Here is a 14,978-nt window from a genome sequence, read left to right on the forward strand (position 1 = left end):
CCCATCCGTGGCTAACTACGTCAAAATTTCATTAACGCACGTATAGTTTTGTTAAGATCGAACTTTAAGTATTCAGTACTTTCTTAATAGAGTTGTCCTGAAGTCTCCGTTCAAACATGGTGATCCTAGGCAAGCTTAACCAGTGTATACAGATAAGATTAGAGCAACACGTCATTACCTAGAAGTGTCTATGAGCACGTTAGTAGATGGTTAAGACCCTAATCTAACACTTTACACGTTGACGGACTTTGGACCTGCTATAAGACCCTTTTTGAAAACTACTTTTATGTAACGCAGGGTTTGGTATATTCTCATTTTGTTTACTATCTTACATACATAAATACACATACATACATAACAACACGCCTGTTATACATGAAGGTGTAAGCAGTGGTAGGTAGTGTATGAAACACGTTTCGCACTTAACAATATAAGTCCCATGTTACAGGGGGCCTATTGCCGTATACTCGCCTCCGTCAGATTTTTACATAAAATAAAAGCGCTTGCGTGTCATGAAGGGTCAGTTCAGTGACTCACGGAGAAGTGTCGGATAGCTCTGATGGCTAAAGTGTGTATTTCTGTCAATATTTTATCTGTAAGGTAAACTATCACATACTTATTCACAGGTGGTTAAACCGACCGTTAACATTACAGGATAAAATTGTGTACCTACTTTCAAAATATGTCTATCATTTTTCAGAAAAATATTCTAGCTATCTAAGATAGTTCGCTCGGTAGTTGTAGAAAATCGCCCTTCAGGTTGCACAATTCTCCTCTCGAGTAGGCTGACTCACGCTTCGATCTGTTGTTTCATGGTTACTATCACATCTTTTAAAAACCAGCAATAATCCTCAAATAATCCCGAATGTCGGCACTATTGTACACAAATGAAAATCATGCTGAAATTCTAGTTTGTGCCTTTGGCGGCTTAACCTCAAACGTTAGGTGGGGTATCTTAATATCTTGACAGTTAGTCTTATCAGTTAACTCTGGGATAGCTGGAAATATTGTGTGTCAGTACCCCGAAGGTTTTCCTGAAGATAAATATGGAATGATCAGCTTTAGAATTTGAAATGTTAATTTGTATTATGTCTACACTTCCGAAGGGTTTCTTTTTTAATAAAGTTCTAGTTATGAAAACATGTTTAAGACTTTCAGGTGTGTCATTAACAATATTGATATTTAATTGTTAGTTAATCTCAAGAACACCATAAGGAAAATTAAATAAATGGATTTGTTAGAGTTTTTTATTAAGTTTGTAATTTCTTTCATAGAAAAAAAATACCTTCCAAACTATGAAGTAAATTTTGCAATCATATTTGTGCCTAATTAAACCATTTCGATTTTAAATTAGAACGGAATGTTTCAGGATATATTAAAATATATGAGTTGATAGACAATAAATGCATTACAAACACAAACATACTTTACCACCTACAATATCATACAATAACAGTGAATACACATACAAACACGCAGTGATCCGTATATCTTTACAACGTTGTTACAACTACTTACGTATGAAGCACCCTTATGACTGCTTAATCTGACACTTACTGTTTACGATTGTAACTAGATATGTCTTAAGATGTAGCTAAGGATATATGCAAAATATGCCTACTGCATTCATGTTATAATGTGATGTAATACATAGAATCTCGCCTATTTTCCATTAGGTAGAAAACCGAAGGTTGCTTGCTACGATCCCATACAAATATACAAACTTCTTTATGTGCGGATGTTAGTAGGAGTGGTTTTGCCTCATTTATATTTCATTCATACATCTAATACACGTGATATATTTAGATAAACTTTACCACGGACTGACTTATAAAATTAATGATAATAAACTAGGGCTAGTTTCGCTGTTAAATACAAAGAAAGAATGGGAAGAGAAGGTATGCAATACTATTAATGATTGGCTTCGCTAATATGCTTGCGGCTTTGATAGGTTAGAAAATTCAACCTAAAAAAATGTGTTTTCTAGCACGTTTCTAGGACATTATTTTCGTTTCAGAATATAAGATCCCTGTTATTACTTTAGACATTGTTTTATAAATAGTACTCATAAGTCAAAAAGATGACTAGCAAAATTGGAAGTCGGTAAAATAAAAGAAAACAATATCCCACCTTAACTGTGATATATAAAAATATCGTCAATTTACGTAAATTTTACGTATATAAGTGTATAAGTCGTATGCATGATCCATAGGCTGGAATCAGCTGTTGAATTCGTGCTGATTTATCTAAAGGCCTGAGATCTTCTTCAGATAAGCTCTTTGAGTGCATGCACTTGTGTTTATGTCAAATATGGATGATATTAGTCCTCTGTTCCGTTTTATTTAGACTTATCTTTTGAAAGACATATAGTTTGTTTGTGGAATAGATAAATATGACGTCATTGTTTGTTAGAGCATTGTGAATAAGGTGTTATTTTTTAAAGAACTTTTTTTTGGTCTGGATTTGGCTGGAGAGAAGCAGTTCAGATCTTAACGATTAATGCAGCCTGTTCTTGTCAAAAATACATATTTTGCTCTACAAGTCATGCACCGCGTTTCCAATAAGTAGCAAGATAAGTATTTATGCTGTCTGCTATGGTTTTCTGGTTTGAAACACCTTTAACATTAAAATATTGAAAGTCGACCATAAGCCATGGGAATAAAAGAATAACGACCAACACAATGTTACAAAAATGCCAAGCAACAATTTAAAGTTCACCCATAATGGCCCTAACATAAAAATATTCTTAGAATGTGAAAGGTGATCGACGATTGAATACAAAACAAAACGTCTAAAAGTTCAGCCATCTTCTCAATTCGCGCGCCAAAAAGTGTTTCTTACGTAAGCCATGCATGGGTATTTACGAAACTGCCAGTTACCTTTTAGACAAGTTCGCGATGTGAATACAATCTATTTTAAAAACTAACCAAAGTTACGAGTGTGTTATGGCTTTATTTTTTAATTTAATACGTTTTTTTACCTGTTTTTACATCACGAAGATTATTATCAATAGTTTGTTTACTTGCTTGAAACCGTAATTTATTTAAAGCGCTATTGCATGGCAAATTGCAACTTAACTATTATGAAACAAATATGATGTTTTTCATACATTATTGATTGCTGTGTTTCTTAGATCGGATATTCAAAAATTGACAAAAACATGTCAAAACTTTTAAGGCTATTTTGTAAAGGTAACTGATCTATATTTGATTAGCAACATTTATAAATCATTTACACGAATGGCGTCAATGTCTGGCAGTTTTTGTCTAGAACCATGTAATATATAAGGACAATATATTATATTACCTTTTTTAAGAAATCTCGTACAGACAGGTATATTTTTTTCTATAGGATTTTTAAATGCAAATATAGTTTTACTATTTTTTTATTAGACGTTTTGACCGGGTTTCACCAGGCATATTAATGGCTTATAAGATCCGTTCACGATAAAATGATGTGTACAAGTTGCGATAGTTTAAAATCAATACATTAATATCGGGTCGGGTCTAAAAATTGTTTTAAAAAAACTGCTAAGAATTTCTCAGATTGCCCTGAGGACATTATCATTTATGTGGTACATTTAGCGGTAGTTTATCTATTCAATAGCGTTACAATTCATACAAAAAAAACGCTGTTGAATTGATAAACTACCGCTAAATGTATTCATTAACCGGGGGTAAGTAGGTTTCTTGTCGATCGAAATGCATCGTCTAGAACCGAAGAGAAGTTTCGGATGACGGTTATGTTGTTATACGTGCATATGACACATAGAGTATAACATAAAATTGCACAATGCGATTCTAATATTATTCCGCGAATGTTAAATACACGCGTGATAATATTATACATTTAACAAAAAGAATGCGTATACAATCATCACGACGCCTTCTAACTAAACGCATTATACGTAGTAAAAGATGAATTGTACTTAAAACATCATATACTAGCTGACCCGCGACACTTCGCTTGCGTCGCATAAGAGAGAATGGGTCAATATTTTCCCCGTTGTTGTAACATTTTTTACGGGTACTCTGCTCCTATTGATCGTAGCGTGATGATATATAGCCTTCCTCGATAAATGTGCTATCTAATACTGAAAGATTTTTTTCAAATCGGACCAGTAGTTTCTGAGATTAGCGCGTTGAAACAAACAAACAAACTCTTCAGCTTTATAATATTAGTATAGATTTGTATTTTCTATCGGATACCGTATTGGTCGATACGTTTTCCTTGAGAAAGTAATTTGTTCTCGGAATAAAACAATAGATGACTGACATTAGGTATTGAAAGCCGAGAATAAATTCAAGTTCCTTTGAATTCACGGTTAAGATAAGGATAATTAATATTACAAATAAGAAATGCATAGAATGGATAGTTTAATGTATGCATAAAAATGCTGGTGTCCAGCTGCATCCAGTGAGACTGGAAGCTGACTCCAACATTTTGACAACAGTTGAAAGAAAGGCTAAGCTGATGATACATATTTTAATTTGTGTGTTCACACTGCAATTATTATTCAACAGCTAGTTTAACATTTGTCATTCAAGACGCTAACATAAAAAAAATCTTAATTATAAATCACTTTGTTATTATGTTCTTATTTTATTAGATGAGTGGGTACTAGCTGACCCGCGCAACTCGACTCACGAATTTTCATTCCATTTTTTTGTTATTTTTCTCTCCATAAAAACGTTTCCCGTGTCTTAAAGAAAATTTTACTAAAGCAAAAAGTCGGATTGGTTGAGCCGTTCTTGAGGTTTGCGCTTTGCAACACATTTGACGATTCATATTTACATAACATAAGATTACCTACATCTAAAATGGTAGAAAAAGGAAATAAATAAGGTGTGCAGTGAACGTGTATCATAATAATATTGAAGCGGATATTTTCAAGCCATAAAAACTAACTTTCAAATCCTTTACGTCCACCATCAGTCAACATTACAAATGATAGTTAATTACAAACATTTTACCAATAATAAATACATAAAAAGGAAGCCATAAGTTACCGTAATATTGATTTTATAATATATTATGATGTGTACGAATATTCTCACCGGATATTTCTCACGGGTCGTTCTCATGGATATATCGAAAATATCGTCATTGTTTCAACTATGTGGTGTGATTGCTTACAATTAATGTTAGTAAATGTTCTTAAACAAACTATCTATATGTTATAATAGCTTATAATATATATACTCAGGTCTATATAACATAGATAACCGTTATAATACTGCATTTTCTTTTTATGTACACTTCCAGTGGTACCATCAAGATAAGTGTTCTTTTTTAATCTTCTGTCAATTTCACTTTTTTTTGAAAAATGTATTTTATGTCATAGTCTATGAGTTATTATTGTTTCGTTATGGTATTTTACTTACTGCGAAGTTACTGTTTTTTTCTGCTTTAGTACTGTAAAAAAGCGCTTTGTTTGTGTTGCTAAAAATAAATGTAATTATGCGTCCGTTATACACATTAATTATATCATATTTACGTTTTAAAAACGTTGACCCTCCAGCAATGAAAACCTTGTTCTAACCGTTACTTAAACGACATTTTCCTTAATCATATTTTCCTTACATTCAAATTCAACAAAGATTCTGTATAACGACTCACTATAATGTACATTCCCTTAGTCACCTGTCTGAGGCCGTGACGTCACAGACTGGCTGCCAAAATCGTCTCATCAGCAAATGCATTTCTTCATACGTGTTGTACGTGTCTCGAATGAAAAATGGCGGCTGTTTTGTGAACATGGGAACAGGTTGCGTGTAAGGAAGCTTGTTGCGTGGTTTATACAATACACTTTTAGTTTTGGAAACCTTTGGCGTAGAGTTAAGAAATGTCTTTTGAATTGTCTAGTGGGACGGAAAATGGCTGCTTTTTGGAATGTGTTATTCTCGTATAGGTTTTAAAGTGTATTCGGATTTTCAACTTCGAGATTAAGTTAGTCTTGGATGGGAAGGCAACGGGGTCGAGTTTTGAAGCCAGAGGTTTTTAATCGATCTCTGTTTAAACTTTAAATACTACTAAATGGCTATTCTTAGCCAAAACATATAATAGTTTCTTATATCGAACGTTGCTTATGACTAAGACTGATTGTTTACCAACCGGTAAATTCAGTGTCTTCCTGCTAGTCAAATACATCCTTGTTGATGAATTTCTATCGCTATTTGTTAATATATCAACTAAACTGAATCACATATCTTAAATACTTATAAATTGACTGAAAGATGTTTTTTTCAAGTGGTCCATGATTGTCCAGTATTAGGCAATATTTATTACATTTGACATTTAATACAAGCTTCAGTAAAAAACCTACCCCAGGCTAACTTATGTGTTATTTCAGGTTAGATACAAACTCTGATCAGTAGTTTTGGTGTGATTGAGTAACAAACAATCAGATCCCAAACACACAAACTTTCGCATTTATAATAATATTATCTACGAAATAAGATGTCCAGACAGCAAAATTTGTTGCCAAAACATCAACAAAAGATCTATTATTAGAACCGCTAGCTATCATCGCTATTTGTTAAGACTTGAAAGTTGTTTTGATTTACTAAGTAGTGAGTGAATGTGCATGCGTACTCTCAGTGATCGTGTCGACATCGTTGTACAACTGTTCTCGATGTCATTGATGTAATAGACTCGTGTCTCGGGACAATGTCAATGTCGGGCTTTATGGCCGTAGTAAAAATTTTTTTACCACTCAGGTAGAAAAATTTTGGTGTTAAGTTGTAAATTTTCACGTATAAAACGTTCGAGAATTTGTACTTTTTAATACGTTGAGTGCAGAACAGACCCAACATCTCGTCTACGTCGCACTTGCAGTGCGGTAGAGAAAGAATGGCTGGTTTAGGATGTCCTATCTGGATGGACTGTTAAATCCATCTCTTAATACGCGTTGAGAATTTGAGATAATACGTAGATTCACTACAGATACAGTGAACAAATTATTGTGTTCATAGTAAGCATTCTTTCTTCAATTCTAGTTGGACTATTGTGTCTGTTAAAATAATTTGTATGTTTTGCAAAGTTCCCCACGCGAAAGGAGTCATTTGAAGTGCAAGAGTTGTTTTAGAAAAAGTAATATTTTACTACCAGTGTTTGGGGAAAAACTACTTATTACTAACTCTACCCTTATACCTATAGTATATAACTGACACTGTAGTGACAAACAATGATGTTTGTGAAGGCAGAAAAGTATTTGTCAGAGTGGAACGTGCTATAGGTATTAATAATACTGGAAACTTACATGTTGTTTAGTGATAGTTCTTTTAACTTGAACACGAGTAAAAATCTATGTGTAGACCTGCAAAACAAAACCAAAATCGGTCAAGGAACTGTTGTTGGTTAAGTATCGACTTGCGCGGCGATTCCAAAGATGGATGGCCGCTTATGTATTTGAAATGAGCGTCCCCGTGCTTCGGGAAGCACGTAATAATTGGTCTCTGTTGCTGTCAATTATGATGTCAATCGTTAAGCCATGTCAATGGTCTTCGTGAACAACTTTGACACTAGGTTGACCACTAACCATAACATAATGAAAAACATAGTAAGCCTTTGCGTAAAATGTATTGTTTTGACTTATCTTTGATATTATTTCTTAGTCACTGACAATTCAAATGTAAATTCAAATGTAAGGCCAAGTTCACTAAGTTTTGCTACATATCTTTTGAGTTGTTTTGTTGATAACAATTATGCAAACAGCCTTATCTTGTGTAAAGTTTTGATTTTTCAGAGAAATGATTTTCGTGATGTAAGAAAGGTTCTATTTAGGTTGGCCTTTTCAATTTTCGTAAATACTTGCTCCATTCAGCCGGAGATGCGTCCATAATAATATATTATGCTCATAATATAAGACAGAACGATTATTCATTTTTGTTATTTTGAATTACAGAAGTTAGCTTAATTTTTTGCCATTGGTTATGTAGTTTCAATCTTTCAGTTATAATGGCATAAGGAGAAACATAAGTTATTTTTTTGGCGTTGGTTAGTTTCAGTCTTTCAGTTATTATTTATGACTTATGATGAGAAAATAAAATTAGAGGTTTTTTTATTAAACCTGCGTTAAAACACGTACTGTCTACTAAAAAACGTCGTCTAAGCTCTGATTTATTAAACAATGTTTTGTCTTCTTCACTCATATGTCGTTTCAAAATTGATTGTAAGAGACAAAATACTTTATAACAAATCAGGGCTTGCACTACGTTTAATACTAAGACGGTTAGTGCGTAATGACTAACAAAGTAAAGGTAACTATTGTCTATTGAACCCGCGGGAGATCCCATCCTTGTACACAAACTAATTGTATGACGATATTATGTTTTGATATTTGGTTGAGTTGCGGTTTTACCTAGCCAACTAGCTACGTAGTAAATGACGGTATTTCTACATTACGTGTCTTTTTCTCCATACATACTAAATACTCTTCCTTGTCTTGTCCTTATAACATGTTAAGTGTGGTCGGCACAGTATGTTTTGTATGTTTTTCAGAAAAAACATGCAACTATAGCCTACTGATATTACAAATGCGAAAGTTTGTTATTGTGAATGCATGTTAGTTTTTCACGAAAAAACTACATACATACATATATGACGCCTTTTTACAATAGGGGTTGGCAGAGACCAAAGAACGCATATGCTTGTTTTGTACTTTTTTCACGCGAAAAAGGCTTAGACAGTTTGGATAAAATTTGACAGGATGATAGATTATATCCTGGGATCTTAGATAACAAACCTTTATTGTAGGTATTTCGATAACACCTGCTTACACCTTCGCTTTTAAAAAATCGTTAAGTCCAAAAGTTAGCTCGGGATGAGTACCTTGGCGAACTCCCTATATCAAATATTTATTTATTCTGGCAACACACACAATCTATTGTCTATTTATTAACAGGAAGGCGAACAGTTACTAAGAACGAAGATAATATTATTATTTAGATATATTCTAAGTAACTTACATTGTATAATACGTTGTTGCTCGTGTAAATAAATTAATACATAACTAAGTACATAGTCCCCTCGCCGCGTCTATCTGTCTATTCGCCATAAACTTATTTTCTAATGAACTGATTTCCATGCAGTTGTCACTAATTTATAAAACGACTAGCTGACACGCGCAACTTCGCTTGCGTCGCTGAAGAGAATGGGTCAAAATTTTCCCCGTTTTCGTAACATTTTTCGTTGCTACTCCGCTCCTAATCGACGTAGCGTGATGTTATATAGCCTAAAGCCTTCCTCGATAAATGGTCTAGCTAAAACTGAAAGATTTTTTCAAATCGGACCAGTAGTTCCTGAGATTAGCGCGTTCAAACAAACAAACAAACAATCAAACAAACAAACTCTTCAGCTTTATAATATTAGTATAGATTGTCTAAGAAGTTTTTAGTGTACGATGTGTTATGGTAATTGCAGTGAAACCCGGAGCGAGTCGCTAGTATTTTAATACAGAAATAATGCTGTTTTGTCGCCTTTGAGATTAGTAAAGCAGTTTATCATGAGCAATATAAGTTTAAACCTGCTCAGTTTTATTATATTTAAATTGTTTTTGTTTTTGATAACTGGTTTTGAATTTTGAATGTCGTTTCGATAGAACAATCTAGAAATATTTTTATTACATTTTGCTATGTTATTGATAACATAAATTTGTCTGCTATTTCTAAATATTTATTGTCTCAGTACGTCCTCCCACCATACTCACAAAAGAATAGATCTTGGTGTAGTGTAATTTTTTTCTTTAAATACCATATTATTTTTTAAAGGGGCATGAGCAACTATGCTTTGACACAAAACATTAAAAAAAAGTCTAGAGGTATCGAAATAAAAAAAAATATTGTCAAAAGGTCATTCCCCTCGGGGTTGTAACACATTTTTAAACTCAAAATACATCGTTATGTACATAAATTGTTCAAAAGATACATGATTCCACTTCATTAAACTTCATTATGATGACATCGTTAGATTCTTGCATATTTTTTGTTTTGCTACCTTCAAATTTATATGGGCATACTTAGTATCCTTGTGCAGTTTCTTGGTTCCAAAATTAACTTTACAATAAGTGGTACTTATTAGTATGCATGGATAAAAAGGTTTTAAACTAATGACAGCTATTTTTAGTTAACTGCGCCGAAACTGTGTTAATACTCTGTGCAATATTACCTGAAATGTCAAAATGACGTACTACAGGTATGCTCTAAATATGCTCAACGTGATATGATATTTTTTTAATTTTACCCGTCTCGCTAAATCCTGGCTTGCTCTCAAAAGCTTACATATAATTTCAAAAATAAATATTTTGCGATTCTACAAAATTTTTGCTATATTTACCAATTAGATGTAACCTAATTTGAGAGCTGTCATAATCTCGATCAACCTTCGTCCCCATGTCAATTGCTATGTCAATTTCACTGATATGAGCCTACCTACATACGCGCGATAGACGCTGCGTGCGGCGTGCCTGCAAGCCGACTCGCGTGCCTTAAAAACAAGGCTAGTCCATTGTACCGTGACAGTCGATACTAACCTTCGTAGACGGAGTACGCGGCCAGGCTCACCTGTCGCGAGTATGGCGATCTGACGCGCGCGTGTTTATTTCATACAACCGACAACAATCATTCCTCCGCATTCGAACTCGAATTTTACAAAGTTACATAAAAATAAAATAACGAATTTTAATCTGTGCAATAAGTGAGCAGCGCTAAAAGCGTTCGATTTTTAAATTTTGATTTTATTATTTTAATTTCCCGACAGTGAAAATGGGTTTGAAATCCGAAGATGACAAAAGGCCGAGCAAACTGGCGATTATGGATGACGATGTTTCGGATAAGCCAAGTAAGTTATTATTCTTTTTATTAATAAAATACAATATTGATAGAAAATCAGCAGTTAGTAAAAAACGGTTTAAACATGGTACAAAAAAATATATTTTACTGAAACAAAAACAAGTAAATTGTAATAAATAATTCAACTCTATTTAAGTGTTATTTATTCAGGATTTTATTGTAGTACTCAGCTATTAATCTTAAAAAAAAGCTGTCAACATTAATCGTAAAGTTTTACGCGTATAATCAAATCGGTTTATAAAACTATAAATATATGCATTTAAATAAATATTTTATTACCACTTCCACGCTTCTAAAACACCAAGATCATTATCAATGTTAATTTTATTTGCTAAAACCAGTTTCTGATTAATTATATAATAGATAACGTAAATTTTGCGTCGCCATGACATTCCGTATCGCGGCATGTTTTATTTGGAGGGTAAACATGAAGAATGAAATAGTGTTCTTCTCACCATAAATATTAGATTACGGTTTTGTTGTGTTTTTTTTTTAATTTGATCAGTTTTTTTTTAATTCGTAGTCAAGTTTGCAAATGCGTTGTGATTTATTTAATAAAATAAAATAATAAAAAGTAGGTTATATGTTTACGTAAAATTAAACAAAATATGGCTAAAAGTAAAAAATATATATTATTGAGTATAATATACTTAATTTAAATGTGTAAAAAATAAATTAGATTTATTACGACAGGTTTCGAATCGTGTTTATTCTTATTAACGTTATTTTTCGGCCGGAACATGTAATATGACAAATTGTTGCTAAATATTTATTTATGGCTTAATGGTAATTGATTATCAAAATAAGTTATTTTAGAGGTCGAATTCTTCAGCGATTTTTATGTAAAAATAATAATATTTTTCTTTAAAATAGCTTATGTTAAAAAGTAAAAATATGAAAAAATCAATAGAATTGTAATAAGGTGGTTATTTGAAAGTAAAAAAATACAATAATTTGGAAATTCAATGTTTTCGTAAAAAAACTTTATTTATTTTAACACTATAGATCTTATCTGCGGTTTTCTTACTAAGTAATGTGTAAATATCACTGACTTTCAAAGATAATATTGTCAATCTCGAATTCAAGTCAATATAGATTTTTAAATTAAATATGTTTTTTTAATTAATATATTTCTTTTCAATTGATAAAACATATGAACATTAAAAACCTAAGTATTTATATAAATCGATAGGCTTTTATTATTATTATTATGATATTTTGACAGATCCTCTTTACGTTATAATATCAGTCAAACCGGCAAAATGATTTTTCAAATAAGTTATCTAGCAATGGAAAAATAGGCACTAATTTTTATTTAATGTTTATAGGAAAATTACTGTTGACGATTTTACGATTTTTAACTTGCATAGTAACTATATATTATTATGCAAATAAATTTTATTCTTGTAGTAAAATAATATCTTGTATGATCAAGATTTTTATCAATAAATGTACCTATAGTCGTGTCACTTGAAGTGTTTTAAGATTGACATAAATATCTTAATAAGATGGATTGCTTCCTTGCTGATAAACAATAACTATCACGATGAAGAATAATGAAAGTTACAGCGTTTCATTGAAAATGGTGTGTTTCTTTAGTTTTCTTTCAAGAGCACTAAAATTTGGTATTAAAAACACTAATAAAAAATTACTACAGTTATGACAAAAGGCAGTTTTACAACAAAGCTGTCAATTAATACCTTTACCTAGAAAAATAGTACTAAAACTATAAAAAAATACCTTTTTATTAGTAAGTAGTGTTTTTGTTGTAATTGCCTTAAAGTTAAAATTCGCACGTACCTAAATAGATAAAGACTTTAATGAAATCATTTATAAATAAATTATATTCTTCCTAACATATTTTGTCAGATTTATAATTTGCTTGTTTCCGAAAGAATAAGCATATGAAATAAAATAAAAAATCCCAGCAGTCGTAAAAAACTTAAGAAATAAATGCAATCAAAACCTAGGTATAAATAATAATGTCCATAAAAATCTGTTTTTGTATCACAATTGCCATTTTACACATTTTATGCTAATTTTAAAACCTAAGATTTTTTATAATCGGAACTTTTTTTAAGGTATGCTAAGTATCGATTTTTTTTATGCATTTGAAAATTATTGACATCGTTTATTAGCACGAAAGATCCAGAGCATTTCGCGTTTGCCTACTAATTTGATTACTTTTTTATGTCTGTGATATTTTCGACAAATAAGGACCAATTGTTTATGTTCCAAAGTTCAATGATGATAAGCGATTTTATTCAAAGCATTTTATATTTTTCTTGTTTTGTCAAACGTAGGGAAAATTTCTAAGTCTAGTTTAACAAAGTTCACCCAAATAACGTACCTACGTTGTGAAAACTCCCCATAAATATGAAAACACTTAATGTACACCGTACTAAATGTACAATCTTAATGTTACTGTAAAACACTGGCTTTAGGCCTGAAATTCATACATACATACAGAAAAGGGAACCTTTTCCCACAGGCGTTGGCAGAGACCAGAGAACGCGACTTGCTACGATTCTCACAAATTTCCCTTACTTCATTCGCATTCATAAGCCCAAAACCTATTCCGTAAATGCAAGGCTCAATCCCTATTTCTCTCTCGTGGCAACATACTCACTGAACTTTGTATTAAAATCGAATAGACATTGTACAGAATTAATCAGTAGCAATAAAAAGGTTGTATTCAGGCTGTAAAATAAATAAACTAGAATGAGGTTGCGATGAGGACCAGTCGCCAACTTCCTTATTATAAAATAAATTAAACCTCCAACCTACGTCATCGTTTTACAAGTTCATAATAATCGTCTTGTTAAATTTACGACAAGTTCCGCAAAATCTTCAAGTTTACGCTCCGGGCTTGTAGATGGATAGATAGCCCCTTTTTATAATGAGGATAATTTTTCAAAATTACCGTTAACAAAATTCCCACCTGCGAATTTTATAATTTACAGTTAAAACACTGTGAGAACTGCTGTAAGATTATGTAAAAGTATTTGAGGCGCCAAACCCTTGGTATTGTCTATCAGCTATTCTGTAATCATACGCTTCAAGTCCTCAATCTTCAAAACAACAAGCGGCCATGTGCAAGTTGCCACTGGTTAAAGGAAGTAACACGGATCTAGATAAATTATTTATCTATTGTTCTAAAATAATTGACCACAAGTCATAAATGCCACCGATTTACGAACAAATTAGCTTAAGAAATAAAACAATTGTATAAAGTAATTTTCTATTCACACGCTGATTCAATAATACAGCCTTTAGGACGACAAAAATAAATAAATGGTTAGCCGTCATGCATGACAGACACACAATGGCCGCGCAACGCCTAAACCGAACGTAGTAATTGTTTAACAAATAAAAAAAACATCGTGATCGTGACATTTACGCTTAGTTAAACGACTAAATTGATTTACCAAAAGTGATCTGATTTTGTGCTAATTGAAAATCATACATACATTTTATAATAGAATGTCTAAATTATGGTTTAAATAGCGGAAACGAGATCATCCGATCATCATGTGATGTATTGCATGTTTATTGGACTTTGAAACTTTACTAATAGATCACTTGAAATGTATCAAATTGAAGTATTTTTCAAAAATATGCTTGCGTATAAGGTGTTGATTTAATTTACACTCAGTTGATATGATTAAAGGGTATTACAAACGACAATGCATAAGGCAATGCAATATTTATTCTCGTCAACTTAGTTTTGGACAAAACAATCTATTTAATTAGAAGTTACTTTTGGATTTTTTTAAAAAACTTTTCATATTATCCATTTCTTATCGTACCTACTTTATATTATAAATGCGAAAGTTTGTGATTATGTATGGATGTATGTTACTTTTTCACGCAAATACTATTGAATCGATTACTATGAAATTTGGTTTGTAGGTAGCTGAAGACCCAGAATAACACATAAGCTACTTTTTATCCCGGAGTTCCCGAGAGATCGGTTAGGGTTTCCACGCGGACGAAGTCGCGGGCGGCCTCTAGTTTTACTATAATTATATGGTACACCAGTATTAACCTCGGTGAAAACGAAAGTTCAGCAACCTTTCGAAGGACCACTAGATCGATATTACATGTGTTTACACTGGTTGTACCAGT

The 14,978-nt window shown here is 32.2% G+C and overlaps 1 protein-coding gene across 1 annotated transcript in view; it reads left to right on the forward strand.

Moving 5' to 3' along the window:
• The first annotated feature begins 10,473 nt into the window (after nucleotides 1-10,473).
• Nucleotides 10,474-14,978, forward strand: part of Picot (putative inorganic phosphate cotransporter protein picot) — a 71,925-nt gene continuing 67,420 nt past the window's right edge. Inside the window, exon 1 of the mRNA XM_076122219.1 lies at nucleotides 10,474-10,839. Within this exon, the coding sequence (XP_075978334.1) occupies nucleotides 10,764-10,839 (76 nt within the window). The 5' untranslated portion in view covers nucleotides 10,474-10,763. The remainder of the gene's footprint in view (nucleotides 10,840-14,978) is intronic.

The sequence above is a fragment of the Anticarsia gemmatalis genome, chromosome 13, assembly GCF_050436995.1.
Source record: "Anticarsia gemmatalis isolate Benzon Research Colony breed Stoneville strain chromosome 13, ilAntGemm2 primary, whole genome shotgun sequence".
NCBI lineage: Eukaryota > Metazoa > Arthropoda > Insecta > Lepidoptera > Erebidae > Anticarsia > Anticarsia gemmatalis.